The sequence below is a fragment of the Aethalodelphis obliquidens genome, unplaced genomic scaffold (genome assembly GCF_003676395.1).
Source record: "Aethalodelphis obliquidens isolate GAN/ISIS:26980383/991018 unplaced genomic scaffold, ASM367639v1 scaffold24, whole genome shotgun sequence".
Taxonomy (NCBI): domain Eukaryota; kingdom Metazoa; phylum Chordata; class Mammalia; order Artiodactyla; family Delphinidae; genus Aethalodelphis; species Aethalodelphis obliquidens.
In genome coordinates this window covers 18,589,212-18,608,349 of record NW_020837968.1, presented here as the reverse complement: position 1 = coordinate 18,608,349, position 19,138 = coordinate 18,589,212, and the positions used below count along the sequence as shown (strand labels likewise).

Genomic DNA, 19,138 nt, shown 5'->3' with positions numbered 1-19,138 from the left:
ATGGAGGGGATCCTGGGTGAAGGTAACGGGGCCACTGCCTCTTGGATCCCTTCTTTTATTTTTTTTAAAAAGCCCTTCCATAGTGTTTTCCACGTCCTAGGAACTGTTTAAGTGCTTAACAAATACTAATTCAAATAACCCTACAATGGAGGCTCTACTGTCATCCTCCTTATTCAGTAGATGTGGAAACTAAGGCACAGAGCACAGCTCCAGGCCACCTGACTTGTGACAAGGTGGAGCTGGGCTCAGTCTGGGAGCAGGCGCTGGGGCCACTCAGAAGAAGGGAAGGGTTCCTGCTGCACGAAGAAGCCAGCACCTCTGATTTGGGCCTCAGCCACACATTCCCTGACTCATCACCCTTCTTTCTTTTAGGCCCTGTCTTATTTCTTCAGGTGCCTTGAGCACCAGTTCATGGACACTGTTGCCAAGCCTGGTCACATTAACGGGCCTACAGGCAGCCTGGCCAGTGTCCTTGGGGTGTCAAGAATGACACTTGCTTTGTAGTCAAGGCTGTGGCACAGACAGGTCATAAGGAATCACAGCCGTGAGTCACTGTGCCAGGGCCTTTTCCAACCCCAAAGCTCAGTGGGTGGCAGGGCTACCTCTGCCAGTCAGCGTGGAAGTGTCCCAAACCCCAGAGGAAGGGAAATCTGACATCGACTGCTCCCTGGGAAGCTAGGGAGAATCCACATTTGCCTCACGTCAGCCCAGCCACACTTATCACCCCGTGCAGCTGTCTGTTTACTAAGGGTGGACTTCCTACTGCTGGGACCCTGTCTTTGTCTCCCCAGCCCTGAGGTGTCTGCTGATTGATAGGTGCTCAGTGAATGCTGATTGAATGAACGAACTGCAGATGGGATGAGCTGGCTGACCAGAAGCGGCCCACCTACTGAGATTAAGAGACTGTTTACCCACGAGATTAAGGTGCTGCGGGTACGGCCTACTCTGGCCAGGGGGCCTGCGTTCAAATCCCAGTGGTGTCCCTGACATTCAGGCTCATGGCCTTGGGTGATATTAATTTGTGTGTTTTGGCCTCAGTTTTCCTTCCCAAAGGCCCCCATGGTTGTGAGGGTGGAAATGGAGTGTATGTGATGGCAAGGAGACCCAGGTAGATGTAAGCGATGGGTGCTGAGCCTTTGGACGGGGACCTCGGAGCCACAGGGTCTGCTCCGTCTCGCTCCTTCGGAGCAAAGGTGGTGCCATTAGGGGTTCCAGGGTTGACCTTCCTGCCCTGCTCATAAATGCTTTTCCCGAAGGGGGCTCTGTCCTCTTGACGGCTTCAGCCTCTGGGAGGCAGGAAGCTGATTTGCCAAGACTTCTGGGGTCTGGCTGGACACGTTTCACATCGGCTGAGGCTGGATTCCAGGAAGTTCTAAACTTCCCTCCCACTGTTAACAAATTAAGAAGCGGCCACAGTGATGTGGTGAAGGCAGAGGAAGGAATAGGGTACCACAGAAGCAAGGGCCCATCTCTGCTGCATCCTTTGTGAAACTCCTCCCTCCACCCTTCCCCATTTTCTCCTTCCTGGCATTCTCCTAGATAGGCCCAAAGGGGTGGCAAGGGCTCAGCCTCCCTCAGCCTCCCTCCTCCGGCCTCCCTCAGAGGGAGATGGCTTCTCATTCCGGGACAAGGCAAACAAGTCCTCAGGACTGAGAGACCCGCCTTCGGGCTTTGGCCTCAGGGTCCTGTAGCCAGACCGCCTGGCAGAGGTCATCCCATCCACTGCAGCTGGAGCCTTCCTTCTTGCAAGGACTCTGAAGGCTTTAAAAAAAAAAAAAAAGTATTATTCTGTTTATAGACACCCAGTAACAGGCCGTGTTAACATAGGGCGATAGCAACATCTTCCTCTGAGAGGCTGCCCGCTGTAAGTGGTCGCGAGCAGGTTAAGGGGCAAGGGCTGTGCTGTGCTCTTTTGCAAACAGCATGTCAGCTTCAGCCCCGAGTCCCATTCGCAATCTCACTGCCTCTTCAGGCTTCTGTGGGGCACACCGGTTGCTTTCCTTCTGCAGGATTTTGGGCAAAGTGTTGGGCTCCTACATCCCAGTCCTTCAGTTTGTCCATCTCAGAGGCTTCTCCAGGCTCTGGGGAAAGTTGGGGAGGGGAACCCTTTTCTTAGAGAAATCTTCCTCAGGAAAGAGTCAAGGGGCTGCACAGTTCTGTGGTTAGTGCCCCTGGGGGAGCCTAGAAGCTGCCCTTGGACAAGGGACTTGGGTGATGTCCAGGGATGTCTCTTTTGCTCACAGAGCGCTGGTCAGCCTCTCACTGAAGATGAGGCTGAAATGCATGCATCTTCGTACAAGAAGCACGCTGACCTAAATTCACAATGAGGAGACATGGCCTCAGGTCTTTGCCAAAGAACAAATTTTGATAGTGAAGACCCACAGCCCTACTTTCTCCAAAGTAATAAGTGATTCCTTAGGTTGGTCCCCTTTGAAGGACTGACTCTAGAGCAAACAAATATTATTTGGGAACATAAAATGCTCAAAAATTATAATTAGTATTCTCAGAATGATTTTTAATTGAATATGTAGTTGATTTCCAATATTGTGGTAGTTTCAGGTGTACAGCAAAGTGATTCAGTTATACATATACATATATATATTCTTTTCATATTCTTTTCTATTATGGTTTATCACAGGATATTGAATATAGTTTCCTGTGCTATACAGTAGGACCTTGTTGTTTATCCATTATATACATAATAGTTTGCATCTGCTAATCTTAAACTCCCAGTCCAACCCTCTCCCACACCCCCTCTCCCTTGGCAACCACAAGTCTGTTCTCTATGTCTGTAAGTCTGTTTCATAGATAAGTTCATTTGTGTCATATTTTAGATTCCACATATAAGTGATATCATATGGTATTTGTCCTTCTCTTTCTAACTTACTTCGCTTAGAATGAGTGGCCCAGGGTTTATTTTGGACCCACAGCTTTTTTTTTTTGGCTCTACAATAAAGAATATTTACATAATAATGGTCACATAAATGTCACTTACTTGTTTTCAGCATTTAAAATCAACTTATAAACAAAGGACTAAACAGAATGTTACGGTTACCCATCTTGACATCGCAAATGCCAAGGTGTACAGGGTTGGGAGACCAGGCTGGGTGAGGAGGTGCAAGACACGGTCGCTTCATAGTCTAGTTTTACATGATGCAAAAATAAGACACTGTCTGCAGCTCAGGGAGCGAGAAATAGAGGTTTTCGTATATTGTTTAAATTTGCAAAAGTGATGAAAATAACTAAAATTACCAATGCGTTTATTAAAAATTTGAGAGGAGGATGGAATCCAGAATGAGGGGGGAAAAGAGCTAAACCCTTGTTTTTCGTAGCAGGGAGTCAACAGATACGTCTAAGGTAAGAAATCAAGCATACTGTTTATGGTTTGGGAGGTAAACTGTCAGAAGTGACGTTTGAAGAGTGGGGAAGGATGGAGTGGGAGACTATTACTTTTCATTATAAATCTTTCTTTGCTATTTGATTTAGTACCATAGATACGTCCTTGAACACACACACACACACACACACACACATACACACACACAGCTCTTCAGAAAACTCATCAGCTCCCACCAGGAAACTCTCAGAGCTCCAAGAGCAGGCCAAATGCTCAAAGGACAGCTTAGAGCTGCATTGCAGAGGAAGCAAAAAGTGTTTCCAGGAGGTGTCAGGGCTGCTTGGTGGCTGGAGTGTCACATTCCCTAATGAACATGCAGGAAGCGGGTAAAACACGCCAGTAGCTTCTCACCAGAGTGGATGGCAAAAGCTCGTTTCCTTTCCATGATAGTTGCAGTGCTGAGCTATTAACAAAATGCTGAAGTATCTGGGAAAAGGATCTGGCTCAGCAGGACAGAGCTAATCCCAGGGATTCCCAAATGACTCCACACTCGTTATTATGTATTTTGTTTACTCAGGCCACCTTTCCAATTACCCGTCAGAATGTGCAAATGCTTCCTCCCTGCTTTATCAGGTATGAGAGGTAGAGAATCAGGTAGAGAATAAGATAATGATATCAGTACCATAATAATGATTACCATAGCAAATATCAATTAATGATGTCAAATGTCAATACCACCGCCCTCCATTCACACTCTCCCCCGGACTGGTTAGAACTCTGGCTCCACTAGGATGAACTTAGTACTGACAGTCTAGAAAATATGATCTGATCCAGGCCTTAAAGAAGTTTCCATCTAGAACAGGTGATCCTAAGGAAAAGGCCAAGGGAGTCCGCCTGTGCCCCTCGGCCTCACCACCCGTCTCTGACTGTCCCCGCTCGTCCGCCTGCGCCCTGTCAAGCCGGGCGGGGGGCACGAGCAGGCCTAACAGCAGCCCCTGCTCCTCCTAAACCCCTCTGCGGGAACCCTGGCTGCCGCCATCCTGAGGCTGCAAATCCTGAGACTCCAAACTCAACCGCCTCCAGAGAGGCCAGCACCCAGCCTTCATCCACTACGACCAGCCAAGGCTATGTTTTACCAGAAGGCAAAATCATGCCAAATACCTTTTTTTTTTGGTGGTGGTGGAATTGATGTTAGGATGGATGAAACCGAAATTACAAGTTTCTTTGCTACGTATGGTTCAGTAAAAGAAGTGAAGATAATCACGGACTGAACTGGTGTGTCCAAAGGCTATGGACTTGTTTCATTTTATAATGACATGGATGTGCAGAAGACAGTAGAATCACAGATAAATTTCCATGGTAAAAAGCTGAAACTGGGCCTGCAATCAGGAAACAAAATTTAAGTGCTTATCATGTACAGCCACGTCCTTTGGGGGTTTTTTTGCGGAGCACAGGCTCCGGAGGCACAGGCCCAGTGGCCATGGCTCATGGGCCCAGCTGCTCCGTGGCACATGGGATCCCCCCGGTGTGGGGAATGAACCCGCATCCCCTGCATCGGCAGGCGGACTCCCAACCACTGTGCCACCAGGGAAGCCCCGTCCTTTGGTTTTTAATCCTCCTCCTCTACCACAGTTTCAGTGTAATCCAGACACTGGAGTAATCCCAACACTGAAACTTACATGCAGCCTCCAACCACGATGAATCAGTATGTTCAGGCTTATCCTCCTTATCCAAATTCACCAGTTCAGGTTATGACCGGATATCAGCTGTGGGTTTATAGTTATCAGATGCCACCTCAGTGGCCTACTGGGGAACAAAGGATTTACGTTATTCCTCTGGATTATACAGCTGTTAACTACCACTGTAATGAAGTTGATCCAGGAGCTGAAGTTTTGCCAAGTGAATGCTCAATTCATGAAGCTACTCCATCCTCTGGAAATGGCCCACAAAAGAAATCTGTGGGCTGAAGCATACAGACGGTGGAATCGTGTCTATTTAATCCAGAGAACAGACTGAGAAACTCCCTTGTTATTCAAGATGACTACTTCAAGGTTAAGAGTTCATCACTTTATTTATTTATTTACTTATTTATTTATTTATTTTTTGCGGGTACGCGGGCCTCTCACTGTCGTGGCCTCTCCTGTTGCGGAGCACAGGCTCTGGACGCGCAGGCTCAGCGGCCATGGCTCACGGGCCCAGCCGCTCCGCGGCATGCGGGATCCTCCTGGACCAGGGCACAAACCCGTGTCCCCTGCATCGGCAGGCGGACTCCCAACCACTGCACCACCAGGGATGCCCGAGTTCATCACTTTAGAAGAAGTTGGGCAGTGCTTAAGTCTGTTTGATCTTCTCTGCTGACTTTCTAGTCTCATAGGAAGTTGCAGGTTTTGAATAGGAAGAAGAGACTGAAAGTGTTTCAACTATTATAGAAATTTAATTCTGAATTTTGATAAATCACACTCAGACTTTTCTATACCAGTTATAATAGATTGCCTAGTTTTATTTTACAGTGAAACTGTTTTTCATTAGACATGTACTTAGAAACTGATTCTGTGTTCAATATATAGTTAAAAGTAAAAAACTGATTGAGACTGAAAGGAATAACTTTAAGATTTATCTGTAAGGATTTTTTTAAATTGACATTTTAAGAGTTTAAAAGCAAATGCTGATTTGCAAAAAAAATTGTTTTAGAAAACCTGTTTTGAAAGGTCAGAATTTTGATAGTTTAAATACAAGCACTTCACTTCTGCAACAAGTAACTGTGAAGAGTACAATTTCTATGATGTTGTGCTTTGATGATTTGTCCAGAAATTTACCACAAAAGCAGAGTTGTTTCTTTTTTTTTAAAGAAGATGTTGGGGGTAGGAGTTATTAATTAATTAATTTATTTTTGGCTGTGTTGGGTCTTCATTTCTGTGCGAGGGCTTTCTCTAGTTGCGGCAAGCGGGGGCCACTCTTCATTGCGGTACGCGGGCCTCTCACTATGGCGGCCTCTCCCGTTGCGGAGCATAGGCTCCAGACGCACAGGCTCAGTAGTTGTGGCTCACGGGCCCAGTTGCTCCGCGGCAAGTGGGATCCTCCCAGACCAGAGCTCGAACCCGTGTCCCCTGCATTAGCAGGCAGATTCTCAACCACTGCACCACCAGGGAAGTCCAAAAGCAGAGTTTTTAAAACTGCATTTTTAATCAGTGGAACTCAGTATATAGTTAGCTTTATTGAAGTTTTCCTTATCTAAACCCAGTAAAACAGATTCCAAACAAACAGTCCAATCAGTGGGTCTTACATTTATTAGTTCAAAATATTTTATCTTATCTAGAATCCACACATAGAGATATCCTATTGGGATGGTAATTAGGATGATTAAATTCTGGGCCTAATTTTTTGTAAAGACTCCAAAACAAACTAAACTTTATTAAGTACATAAGCTTCTCGATAAGTTACCATTCTCCTTTTTCTCTTTACTTTTTTCCCTTGAAATGTTAAACTCAATGGCTATATCTTAAATTGTGCAAAATATTGGTATTAGAGAAGGCTGAAACTTTTTTTTGTTATTTTAAATTTATTTACTTTTGGCTGTGTTGGGTCTTCGTTGCTGTGCACGGGCTTTCTCTAGTTGAGGTTAGTAGAGGCTACTCTTTGTTGCAGTGCACGGGTTTCTCATTGTGGTGGCTTCTTGTTGCGGAACACGGGCTCTAGGCACACAGACTTCAGTAGCTGTGGCTCACAGCCTCAGTAGTTGTGGCGCACGGGCTTAGCTGCTCCGCGGCAGGTGGGATCTTCCTGGACCAGGGCTCGAACCCGTTTCTCCTACATTGGTAAGTGGATTCTTAACCACTGTGTCACCAGGCAAGCCCTGAAACTTTTTTTAATGTCACTTAAACGTTACTCAGAGCACCTGAAAGGAAGTGTTTCTATAAAAACATTAAAATATTAGTTATTTGTTAAAGAACAGATAGATTTTTGTTTTTTAGCCTATTATATTTCCTTTTTTAAAGTAAAATATGTCCAGGAGAGTCAAGGAAGTTTTGGCATTTCTAAACCAAAAAGTTGTTTAGCAATAAGCATATCCCCAAAATATACTAGACTTAGACTTAACAGTCCATTTTTAGATCAGCTAGATTCCTCGTTAGACAGTGTAAACTGTGAAAAATAACTAGAGATCCAGAGCCCCTTTGCTATACCCACAGTCTTGCTTTTCCTGTCTGTAGCACCATTCTTCCAGGAGGTTTGCTCCTAGAACAGGTGATGTGAAGAAGAGAAGTATCAGTATAAACAATTTGAGGACTAAGCCTTGGAAAGGTAGCAATGGGATAATACCTTTCTAAGGGAAACACTTGTATCAGCATCATTTGACCTGCCATGGACATGAGTTTAAAGTGGCTTCCTGGGTTTTCTTTCATTGGCCAGCCCCTTCACTAAAACATGGAAACTCCATTTTTCCCTAGCCTAATGAATCTTCCATCGGCCATATCATCAGTGCCCATTGTCTTACAATTCCTAACAATCTTCATTCTGAATCTGAAGGGAAGAGTCTTTTAACTTAAGGATGCCCAAGAGTGCTTTCTTATGCCTCAGAATTTGAAAGTGCCCTGAAATTTGTTCTTTTTAAAATTCTCTGTACTTTTGTGTGTGTGTGCTATAACATTTTACATGTATTATTCTATGATTAAATTTCAAGTTTACTATAAATGATACCTAAATTCTAAAGAGCCAATTCTAATTATCCCAATATGACCTTAAGAAAAGTAAGGGAATAAACTTTTTATTTGTGTGCTATTTTGTTGGACCGAAGTATTTAAAAAGGTAGAAAGAAGAGACAAAATTCTGAACCTTTCAAAATGGAAAATTAAACTTAAAAGTGTGTTCCTATTACCTATGTCGATACTGTCTTTGCATAAATGAATAAATAGAAATAAAGAAAAAAAATTTTTTTTCAAAAGCGTTTTGACCTACTTATTCATGTCATATTATCTAAAAAGATGGTGGGGGGGCTTCCCTGGTGGCGCAGTGGTTGAGAGTCCGCCTGCCGATGCAGGGGACATGGGTTCGTGCCCCGGTCCGGGAAGATCCCACATGCTGCGGAGCGGCTGGGCCCGTGGGCCATGGCAGCTGAGCCGGCGCGTCCGGAGCCTGTGCTCCGCAACGGGAGACGCCACAACAGTGAGAGGCCCGCGTACCGCAAAAAAAAAAAAAAAAAAAAAAAAAAAAAGTGTGTTCCTACTACCTATGTTGATACTGTCTTTGCATAAATGAATAAATAGAAATTAAGAAAAAAAATTTTTTTCAAAAGCATTTTGACCTACTTATTCATGTCATATTATCTTAAAAGATGGTGGGGATTTGGGTGGGGAGTATGTGACAAGATTTAGATCCTTGAAGTTCAGAAGTGTAAGTATTGTTCAGTCTCTTAATCTGGCCAAGTTAGTTTATAAAAGCAAATCTTGCCACACTGAAAAAAAAATAAAGAAAAGGCCAAGGGAATCACGTGAGAGCAGGAGAAACAGGACCCAGCTCCGGCCCTGATGACTCCTGGCTGTGTCTCCAAGGGCAGGGAGGCGGCGGAGGATGTGTTGTCAGGTGAAAACAGGAGAACATGTTACCACACGGATGTTGTCACACACCTGGGCTTGTGCAGGTCCAGCCGTTCTGGGAGCTCATACAAGATTTAGTGTTGCTTTGGGGAAGCAGAGCTGAGGTTAGAGGTGAGCACAGGAGACGCTTCTCATTGTCTGTCCATCTGCCAAGTTTGTCAATTTTAACGTTGTATGTGTTGGCTATTAGTTTCCTGAATCAATAGTGGCCTTAATCTGGAGTAAGATCTCATGTGTCTAATTTCCATTCATCTACTCTTCTCTTTTTCCCCTGCTGCCCACCCCCTGCCTCTCTCTTTTTTCAGCAAGTGCAGTTCGAGCACAAACTATCTGCCGGGCACCATGTTAGACATGATTACACCTAGAGGGGTGTCCGTCCCTCGCTGAGCACGTGCTCTGTTGGGAGAGCTGCACCCCAGCATCTCTTTCCAGAATGTCACAGGGAGTGTCATCCCCCTGTTTTCACGAGAGACCAAGGGCATCCAGAGAACATAGTGATGAACTGGGCAGGGAGAGATGGGGGTGCTCAGAACATTAGGAAGCGTTTTCATAAAGGAAGTGAAATTTATGCTGAGACTTGCCAGATGAGAACATTTCAAAGATAAAAGAGAGATGAAGAATGAGCCACTAGATGACCCTCCAGGGGGTGTTCTGTGAGAGGCCTGAATGCTGAGTGGAGGGTGATGTGAGGGGCAGGACTCGGGGGTGGGAAAGCGGGCTGGGCCTCGGGGGAGGAACCTCTGTGCTCCGTGTGGCCACGAGAGTGACAAGTTAGGCGTCACCTGGGCAAAGAGGCACGGTTCAGAATCAGCACCCTGGGCTCCTGTGTCCTATGTAACGGTCCTTGAATGTGAAAATATTCAGAAGTACTGAAGCTGTGGGGAAAGACACAAAAAGGCTTTTTACCAGAGGGAGAAAAAAAAAAACCTTTCTGATTGCCTGCTCTGACTCTCAAATGTTCAGGGAAAGCCCAGAAAAGACCTCAGGGAAAAAATTATTTTCCCTTTTTTTTCTGGTCACTTTATTCCCTCTCATCACAGGCAATCAGGAAGTTGAGGAACCCTCTGGAAAGGGCTGGGTTATGGTTCTCCTTAATGGTAGGATGGGATGCTTTTCTCCCACGGGACTGCTATCGCACTGCCACCCAACCCTGCTCTGCTGCACCCTCATGTGCACGCGCAGAAGCTCTAACATTCAGATTCCTGGCCCCGGACCCCCATCCGAGCCCTTAACGAGGTCTGTGCTGGGGTCCAGGAATCCACAGTTAACACCAGCTCCTCAGATGATTTGCTCCCAAGAGTCTCCTGTGGAAAAACACCCAGACCTGGCAGAAGGTGGGAGGTTCCCAAACAGGGGTTGTAGAGAAGCTGTCTGGGGCTGTGGGGAGGGGAGGCATGGGGACGCCACTCCTGACACTCAGGGGCTGCGGGCTTTGTGGCCCCATGATGACCAAGCTGTGCTGGGTGGCCGGGCCGGGTGACGTCAGGTCAGGGGAAGCAGCTGCAGGAGCCGTGGACTCTGGTCTGGGGAAGACAGAGGAAGGCTGCCAGTCTAGGTTATCTAAAGGCCACCGGGGGCGGGGAGGAGACTGGTCGTAAATGTCCCCAGTCCTAACGCACGTGCATGCCAACAACATGCCAACAAAACAGACGGGAGGCGGAGTAATTGCATGCTTGTACAGAATTCACACGATTACACCTAGAGCATTCACAACGTACTATCTCTGGGAAAAAAAGTCTTCACAAACTTTTCAAACCCCTAACGACACAGGTTCGTAAACAGTATGCACTCCTTCTACCTTAGAAATCAGACAGCTTTGGAAGTAGTCTCCCCTCCCACAAGGTCAGTGGAAGCTATTTTACAATTTTTCCACTTTTCAAGCCCAACCCGACCCCACAGACTGCCTGACCAGACTCTCCCCCCAGATCCACAGTCGGAGGGGAGGCCTGGTTCCCAGCTCTGCATGACAAAGGGCAGCTGCCCTTCCTCCCTGCAACTAATAGGTCCCTTGAAAAACGTCTCCCAATCCACATTCACCACTAGCTAATTGCTCAATTATTTTATTTCCCCAACAAAACTCTTCAGTCCGCCTGGAATCCACATTGCAGGACTAGGAGGCTGTGTCCAGAAAGCCTCAGGAGTCTGGGGGACTTGCCCTCTGTCTGTCTGCCTCCCCTGCCTCCCCTGCCCAGCCCAGACTCGACCCTGGCTTGACTGAGTCCCCAGCTTGCCTGGGGCTTATGGATGCTCCCAGCCAGCTTCAGGGTGTCCTGCAGGACCACGTGCTGGAAATAGTTTGAAGGTGTGGAAAGATTTGGGGCTGGGAATTGGAACACCTGGCTTTATGCAGGCATCCATCATTACCTGTGTGAGCTTGGAGATGCTGTCACCTCTCTGGGCCTCAGTTTTCTTAGCTCTAAAAACCAGGGGGCAAGAGAATGGGTGGGGTAGTCCACTTCAGCCTTAAGCCCTCTGATTCTAAAAGTAGCCAGGAAAAGGCCGGGGATGGGGCACCTTGCTGGACAAATCCTCTGAGGGTGACAGATGCTCCCAGGCTCTCGTGCCTTAAGGGAGATTGGGAAGGATTCTCAGTTTCCAAACCGTGGACCATCTACCCAGGCACCAGTGGCCCTAGGAGCTCCCTGAGCACCGGACCCCAGAAGCCCATCCACGAAGGCAGGACTGGTCCTGGTCAGTTCCAGTTCCCATGAAGGACTCAGTCTAGAGTCGGCTCCGTGCTGGGAGGCCAGCCCAGGAGCCCAGTGAGACACCTGGGAAAGGCAGAGAATCCGGCAGAGGAGGGTGCTTCCACTTTACTTTCTTATCTGAAAAACTAAGTTTCAGTTTAACTGGTCAGTTACCCCAGGTGCAGAAGCGGCTTCTGACCAGGGGGACTCCCAGAGGTCCTCAGCCCTGAGGCATCTCCTCGGCGCACTGGCTCTCAGGGAGCTGCAGCACAGGGGCCCCGCAAGGCCTCATCATGAGCTTCCAGCCCCGGGGAGCTCCGGGGGGTCTAGATGTTGGGGGCCTGGAGAGGGGGCCTCGGCTTGCAAGGGCAGCCTGGGTGTTATATCCTTGGCACCACCCTGGCCAGTGATAAGCCACATCTCTTCCTCTCACCCAGCAGCAAGGGTGGTGGACTACTGCATATTTATGGAACAACTTCCAGGGACTGAGGGCCACAAGTCCTGGGTCTCCTGTAAATGTGACACTTCTGCACCTTTTGGCCTGACTTAAGGCCCAAATGTTTGCATCAAGTAAGTCCTTTCCTTGCTAATCACTTGCAAAGAAAGGCAACAGCTCTCCTTTTGAAGAAGGCTACACTTTTCACAGGGAGAGCAGGAGGGCCCCCTCAGGCCGGACCCAGAGGTGGCGCCTTATATTTCAGGGGGTGTCAGAACAACGTGATATATGAACTCCAAGATGGGATTTGAATTCTGCCTTGTGAATTACACAAATGCTGAGGAAACAGAGGTGCAAGAGAAGGAAAGGGGAGCAGAGAAGCAGTAAAGGTCATGATTGTGTTGCCCCCTGAGAGGCTCCCAGCCCTCCCCCATCCATTACCCTTCCCACCCCGTTCAACTATCAGGATCTCTGTATTTCCTCTTACCTTGTCCTGTGAGCATGTTTGACAGAATCCTTGTTTCCTTCCCTTCAAATAACCCGCGCTCTGCCACTTACTAGCTGTATGACCTTGGGCAAGTCAGGTACCCAGTTTTATGCCTCAGTTTCTTCATCTATAAAATGGGAACAATCATGGCAAATTGTGAGGATAAAGAGTTAATGTATATAAAGCACTCAGAACAGTGTGCAGCCCATAAACAATATTAGCCATTATGATTATTATCAGCGTTATTATTTCTCCCCTTCCTCGAATTCAAAGCCCCCCCCCACCTTACTACTAAAACCCAAGCAAATGCACACGTGCAGGTATATGCATATGTCTATCTATCTATCTATATATATGTATGCACATAGGCGTATGGTGCAATTTGTGCTCTCATCCATGGGGAATTCCGCCCTCGAGCACCAGAAGGTCCTCTCTTCCTCTGCCTGGGACATGTGAGGAGAACAGAGGCAGGGGGTTGGCATGAGAGACCTGTCAGTGACACAGCATACCCACAGAGGAGGCCAGAGTGCCCCCTGCTGGGAAAGGGCTCAGGGGTGCTCCCTGCGCACTGGGCCCCTCGGCCCCCAACCACCGTCCTCTTCCACCGTCATTGCTCACCTCCCACGTGACAGGACAGGGGGAGGGGAGGCTGTCTCCTTTCGGGAAAGGCTTCCTCCTGTGCATACTCAAATCCCCTGTGCCAGGAGGGGCGTCGGGGACTTGCTGAGCGAGCGCAGGCAGGTTCCTTCGCCGTGCAGTGTTCTGACTTCTCATCTGGAAGATCTGCAGATGCTGACACCTGCCTCCTAGGGCTGTTATGAATACACGTCCAGGACCCAGAACACTGCCTGGCACAGAGCGACACTCAGGAAATGACTGCTCTTCTTGTCATCGTCATTTTTAGAAAGGTGCCCCCAAGACTGCAAGAGCAGGCAGATGAAACCAGAGCAAACCCTCTAGGGTGCTCACTACACCAGGCGCTGCACCCAGCGTCTTATGCGTGTAATCCACTCAATCTTCACACTGGCCCGTGAAGTAGACCTGTCATTGCCCCCTCCTTCAGAGGAGAAACTGAGACGCTGAGAATTTAGGGGACTTGTTAGCAGGCCAAATAGCCAGCGAGCAGCAGGCCCCCTGCCTGAGCCCAGCCAGCCGCAGATGTGTGTTTGAGGAGGCACTGGGGGCTCCCACCCACGTGACTCTGGGCAGCTCCGTTGTTCTGAATCCGGGCAGACTGGGCTCAGACTGCGCTGCTGCTGTGAGCCCGCGGCCGGCTCACCGTGCAGAGGGCTGGCTCTCCAGGAGGATGCTGCACCTGAGGGCTCCCTCACTGCAGTCCTGTGGTTGCAAAGACATGTGCAGAAATCGCTTCTCCTGGGACTGGCAGAGAGCCGAGCTGCCAGCTTCCCTGTCCTGATAGCGTCTAGCTTCCTTCTGTCACAGGGAGGACAGGGTCACCTGAGGGACTGTGGAGATGAGCGGGAGGGGGCTTGCAGGGACTGGAGAATGGAGGGAGGCGACTCAAGGGGCTTCTGTGAAAGTGCCCTGAATGGGGCCTGGACCAGAACAGGCAGGAGTGCAGAACACTTTCCCTCCTTCCTCTCAGTGAGCAAACCTAGACCCAGACGGGCCTGCAGGAAAGAGATTTAAGCAGCCGGCTAATGGGACACTCGTTTCCACAGAATAGGCTCACTTTTTCATAGACTAGGACTGAGGTGGGGTCAGGCAAATTCAATAGGCACTAAAATTATTATTGAGCTGCCGGACAGCAGCGGTCAGAGGCCCCAGGCCCGTGTGGCATCCAGACAGCCCTTTGTGCCCTTTCTAGACAGCCCCCTCCTCGGGGCTCAGGGACCTGTCTGGCCGCTGAACTCCCAGGAGGTCCGAGGGGTGTGACCTCCCTCCCTCCCGGGCTCCCTCCCTCCCACCACCCAGGCCCAGCCCAGGCCTGGCTATAAAGCTGGCCCAGCCTGGCCCTCAGCACACCCAGCTGGGACCCTCCCGGAGCCTCGTCCGGGGACACGTCCGCTCTGCCCCTGCGTCTCCCGAGCAGCACCATGCGGCCCCTCTGGCTCTGCTGGGCGCTCTGGGCGCTGCCCCTGGCCGGCCCCGGGGCGGCCCTGACCGAGGAGAGGGTCCTGGGCAGCCTGCTGCGGCAGCTGCGCCTCAGCGAGGCTCCCGTCCTGGACGGGGCCGATGTGGAGAGGCTGATCATCCCTGCCCACGTGAGGGCCCAGTACGTGGCTCTGCTGCAGCGCAGCCACGGGGCCCGCTCCCGGGGGAAGAGGTTCAGCCAGAACTTCCGAGGTGAGGCCCTCCCTCCCTGCTGCAGCCTGGTCCTCGCGGGGTGGGGGTGGGGGGCTGCTCTGGGGAGGCGGTCTGGGGGCGCAGGGTCCACAGGGTGATGAGGAGGGACCATGGACTGTGAGGAAGGCTGGGCCCGGGCCCCTGGTCCCTGTCTGCACTGAGGCCCCCCCCCGCTCGGGGCCAGGAGGAGCTGGGCCAAAGCTAAGGCATCAGAGAAGATGAGGATGGAGAAGAGAAAGCAGAGCCAATGGGAGCGTGTGGGTGTGGCGAAAACCCTGGCACAGTCTCAGGGAGAGGCGTAGAGTCAGGGCTTCCGGGGTACCGTTTTCACATTGCCACCAGTAGCCTGACCTTGAGCAAATGGTTTTTCTTGTTCGTTTGTTTGTTTGTTTGTTTTTGCGGTATGCGGGCCTCTCACTGTTGTGGCCTCTCCCGTTGCGGAGCACAGGCTCCGGACGCAGGCTCAGCGGCCATGGCTCACGGGCCCAGCCGCTCCGCGGCATATGGGATCCTCCCAGACCGGGGCACGAACCCGTGTCCCCCGCATCGGCAGGCGGACTCTCAACCACTGCGCCACCAGGGAAGCCCGAGCAAATGGTTTTACAATCATCTTTTTGCTTCTCTGTTTGTTCCTCCGGAGCACTGGTGTGACTGTAGCTGACCCATCTCCCAGCGCTGTGAATATTAAAGTGCGTTATTGTGGATGAAAAGGTGTCGGGACAACACTGTAGCGTAACGCCGAGCTATTCAGCTGTCAGGGATGCAGCCATCCTGAGTCCTATTCAGCCTCTTACCTCCCTGGGCCTGGACTCACCTCCTCAGTGCCCAGAGCTAGACCCAAGGCCAGGTGCCCCCAGGGGAGGATTCTGATCTTGCAGCATCTCAGCTGAGGTAGCCCTGTCAGCCCTGCCAGCCTTCCTGCTGGGCGGAGATTGTTACAAACAAGGCCCAGACACATAGGGGGATTTTCAGGTAACTGAGCTTGGCACAGGGAGACAGAACAGGGGCTGGTCTCTCCCTGCCTGGCCACCGCCTCAGTGGCCCTGCCACCCTCAGAGCTCCCCTGGTGCCCGGAGGGGCCCCGCTGACCCCGCTCGTGTCCCCAGAGGTGGCCGGCAGGTTCCTGGTGTCCGAGGTCTCCTCGCACCTGCTGGTGTTCGACATGGAGCAGCGGCTGCCGCCCCACAGCGAGCTGGTGCAGGCCGTGCTGCGCCTCTTCCAGGAGCCGGTTCCCAAGGCCGCGCTCCGCAGCCATGAGCGGCTCTTCCCGCGCAGCGACCGCGCCCGAGTCACCGTCCAGTGGCTGCACGTCCGCGACGACGGTTCCAACCGCACCTCCCTCATCGACTCCAGGTGGGGAGGTGGCAGCTGGGGTGTGGGGCGGGGGATGAGGAGGGGGACTGGGCCCGGCGCGGGAGGAAGGGTGCCCTGGGGGAGGAGGGGCGGCGCGGGGGGCCCCTGGGGGGGAGCGGAGGGGGAGGAGAAGGGTGGGAGAGGGCCCCCCCCCGGGGCCACCCCAGACGTCCCAGTCCCCACCCCTCAGCGCGGGCCCGTGTCTCCGTGTGGTGTCGCAGGCTGGTGTCCATCCACGAGAGCGGCTGGAAGGCCTTGGACGTGACGGATGCCGTGAACTTCTGGCAGCAGCTGCGCCGGCCCCGGCAGTCGCTGCTGCTGCAGGTGTCGGTGCAGCGGGAGCACCTGGGCCCGCTGGCCTCCAGCGCCCACACGCTGGTCCGCTTCTCCTCGCAGGGGCCGTCGGGCGCCGGGCAGCGGGAGCCCCAGCTGGAGCTGCACACCCTGGACCTCAGGGATTACGGGTAGGTGCAGGGCCAGGACTCTAGTAGACTGGGTGGTCCAGGCCCACTGTGGCGGGGACAAGCCGGGGGGCAGATGCAGATAGCCCCAGGATGCAACTGATTCCCCACTACATGTTAAGAGTTTCTAATGGTAGGAATTTTTATTATTCAAATATTTTATTGAAAATATCTTCAGGGAATTCCCTGGAAGCCCAGTGGTTAGAACTCCTCGCTTTCACTGTGGGCGGGGGGTGAGGGGGGTGCAGGTTTAGTCCCTGGTCGGGGAGCTAAGATCCCATAAGCCAACCAACTGGCAAAAAGAAAACAAACAAAACCAAAAACTGAAAACCAAAAACCAAAAAACTTCAGGTATTTTCAACAAGCTTTATGTTGTCATTGATATGTATACATTATTGTAATCATCTGTCTTCACTCCACCCTCTTCCCTGATTAATTCTTTGAAAAATATTAGCATTAGCGGTTACTAGGTTTAAACAGCTTTCCTCTGGCATTGGTGAATTCTTTCTTCTTGGGACAAGTTAGCTATTTGGAGTGGATGGAGCTGTGTAGTAGGGTGATTAATAACAGGGCTTTGGAATCGTACAGCCTGGGTCCATGTAGCTTTGCCTTCTACTGCTGCAGGAACTCTGGCATGTCAGTTAACACCTTTGGGTCTCTATGTCCTCATGTGTAATGGGAATGATACTGGAACCTCTTCAAGGTTCATCTGACGATGAAATGCAAGTATCATCTGAGATAATATATGTAAAGCACTTAGTTCAGTGCCTAGCATAATAGGAAACCTTTAGTGAACAGTAACTGATTTATAATTTATGTTTTGGATGTGTTTATTCATTCACCACTTATCACAAATAGCCAGCATTTTGAACATAACAAGAGATGGACCATAAATCTCCCTCCAGATGCCCCACGAAGCCCCGCCCTGGGCTCCCTGACCTCTGCCCTCCCAGCTGACCTCTGCCCTCCCAGCTGACCTCTGCCCTCCCAGCTGACCTCTGACTCTGCCTCTCCTTGCCCCCCACAGAGCTCAGGGAAACTGTGATCCTAAGGCACCAGCGACCGAGGGCACCCGCTGCTGCCGCCGGGAGGTGTACATTGACCTGCAGGGGATGAAGTGGGCTGAGAACTGGGTCCTGGAGCCCCCAGGCTTCCTGGCCTATGAGTGTGTGGGCACCTGCCAGCAGCCCCCAGAGCCCCTGACCTTCAAGTGGCCATTTCTGGGGCCGAGACAGTGCATCGCCTCAGAGACGACCTCGCTGCCCATGATTGTCAGCATCCCGGAGGGAGGCAAGCCCAGGCCCCAGGTGGTCAGCTTGCCCAACATGAGGGTGCAGAAGTGCAGCTGTGCCTCGGATGGGGCGCCTGTACCAAGGAAGCTGGAGCCGTAGGTGTGGGGTGCAGCCATGGAGGCTCTGACTAGACACGTGCACAAAGCAGGTCTTAACATAGGTCTTAATTTTCTACTTAGCAAGTTACCCCTGCCCCAGCTGAGTGCCCCTATTTTACCTGTCTCGTGTGTTCTTCCATTTCTTGCTCTCCTGTCCGTCACCCACCCTAAGCACTTACATGAGTAATTAATGCAACCCGATTGCAGAGCTGTAGAGGGAAATCCCAGTCTACTTGTTAAAGGATATAGCTGAGCAGGGACAGATTGTCAGCTAGGAGCTTCTGTTCTCTAGCAGATTCTCAACCGAGTATGGGACAACAGACCCCACAATGAGAAGTGGGAAAACAGACTGATTTACTCTATTATACGATGAATTAAAACAAAACAAAAAATCCCTCTGTTTCCCCTAGGTAGGGAGGAGGTCTAAAAAGAAGCCCCATTCACCAAAATGTTGATCCGCTCTGGGCTTTTGTACATATACTTGGGTCCCCAGTCCCCTGAGAGGGTGCTAGAAGGGAGGATGAAGGGCTTTAGGCTAGGGACAGTGGACAGGGTATCAGGACACCTGGTTTCTGGATCTAATAGGGCCATAAACTGTGACCTCAAACAAATGCAGACGCCTTTGGGCCACCATTTCCTTTTAAAAAGGAGGATTTGGGATTCAGCTCTAGGACTTCATTGCCCTGGGGATCAGACAGCTCTAAACTCACCCACTCCTCTGCTCCTCCAGAGACAGAGCATTGCCTGTGCATATGTAGGTTATTTCCCCCACTATTTTAGAGAACTTATCACCAGAACCCACATGTATTTACGTGTTTGTTTCTTTTAACTTAGCAAAAAGAAAACAATCGAATGTAGATAATCTGCTGAAATAAAAGTGATGTTTCACTCTGTGTCTCTGTATTTAATTTGTAGTGTCCTTGACGTAGGAGAGAGGGAGCAATAATGGGGAATGAGAGCGACATAAGGATCTGAAGAATGGGCGTGACCAAGGTCCCCCAACCCCTAGGTGGCGCTGAAGACTGTAATAATGGTTTAGATTCTGCTTTTATTTGTAATATTTATATCCCTCCAACTCTCATTCCAAAA

At 50.4% G+C, this 19,138-nt stretch overlaps 1 protein-coding gene and 1 pseudogene across 2 annotated transcripts; both read left to right on the top strand.

Moving 5' to 3' along the window:
• On the top strand, positions 1 to 5,682 carry LOC113628650 (deleted in azoospermia-like; annotated as a pseudogene).
• Positions 5,683 to 14,500: 8,818 nt separating this feature from the next.
• On the top strand, positions 14,501 to 18,322 carry LOC113628562 (left-right determination factor 2-like). 2 transcript variants are annotated; one of them, XM_027122337.1, is made up of 5 exons: positions 14,501 to 14,845; positions 15,952 to 15,980; positions 16,083 to 16,198; positions 16,420 to 16,662; positions 17,687 to 18,322. In XM_027122337.1, exons 1-5 carry the CDS (start codon positions 14,596 to 14,598, stop codon positions 18,048 to 18,050), a joined length of 1,002 nt encoding a protein of 333 aa, XP_026978138.1. In that variant the 5' UTR covers positions 14,501 to 14,595; the 3' UTR covers positions 18,051 to 18,322. The 2 variants fall into 2 exon arrangements, with proteins under 2 accessions (XP_026978138.1, XP_026978137.1); XM_027122336.1 differs by having other exon boundaries at positions 14,527 to 14,845; positions 15,952 to 16,198; positions 17,687 to 18,050.
• The last annotated feature ends 816 nt before the right edge of the window (positions 18,323 to 19,138 follow it).

What these genes read in the sequence shown, in the direction of transcription:
- LOC113628562 (XM_027122336.1), top strand. Translation starts at nt 14,596, where the DNA reads ATGCGGCCCCTCTGGCTCTGCTGGGCGCTCTGGGCGCTGCCCCTGGCC. An exon ending in GTTCAGCCAGAACTTCCGAG is followed by an intron (nt 14,846 to 15,951) that starts GTGAGGCCCTCC and finishes TCGTGTCCCCAG; the next exon opens with AGGTGGCCGGCAGGTTCCTG. An exon ending in ACCTCCCTCATCGACTCCAG is followed by an intron (nt 16,199 to 16,419) that starts GTGGGGAGGTGG and finishes GTGGTGTCGCAG; the next exon opens with GCTGGTGTCCATCCACGAGA.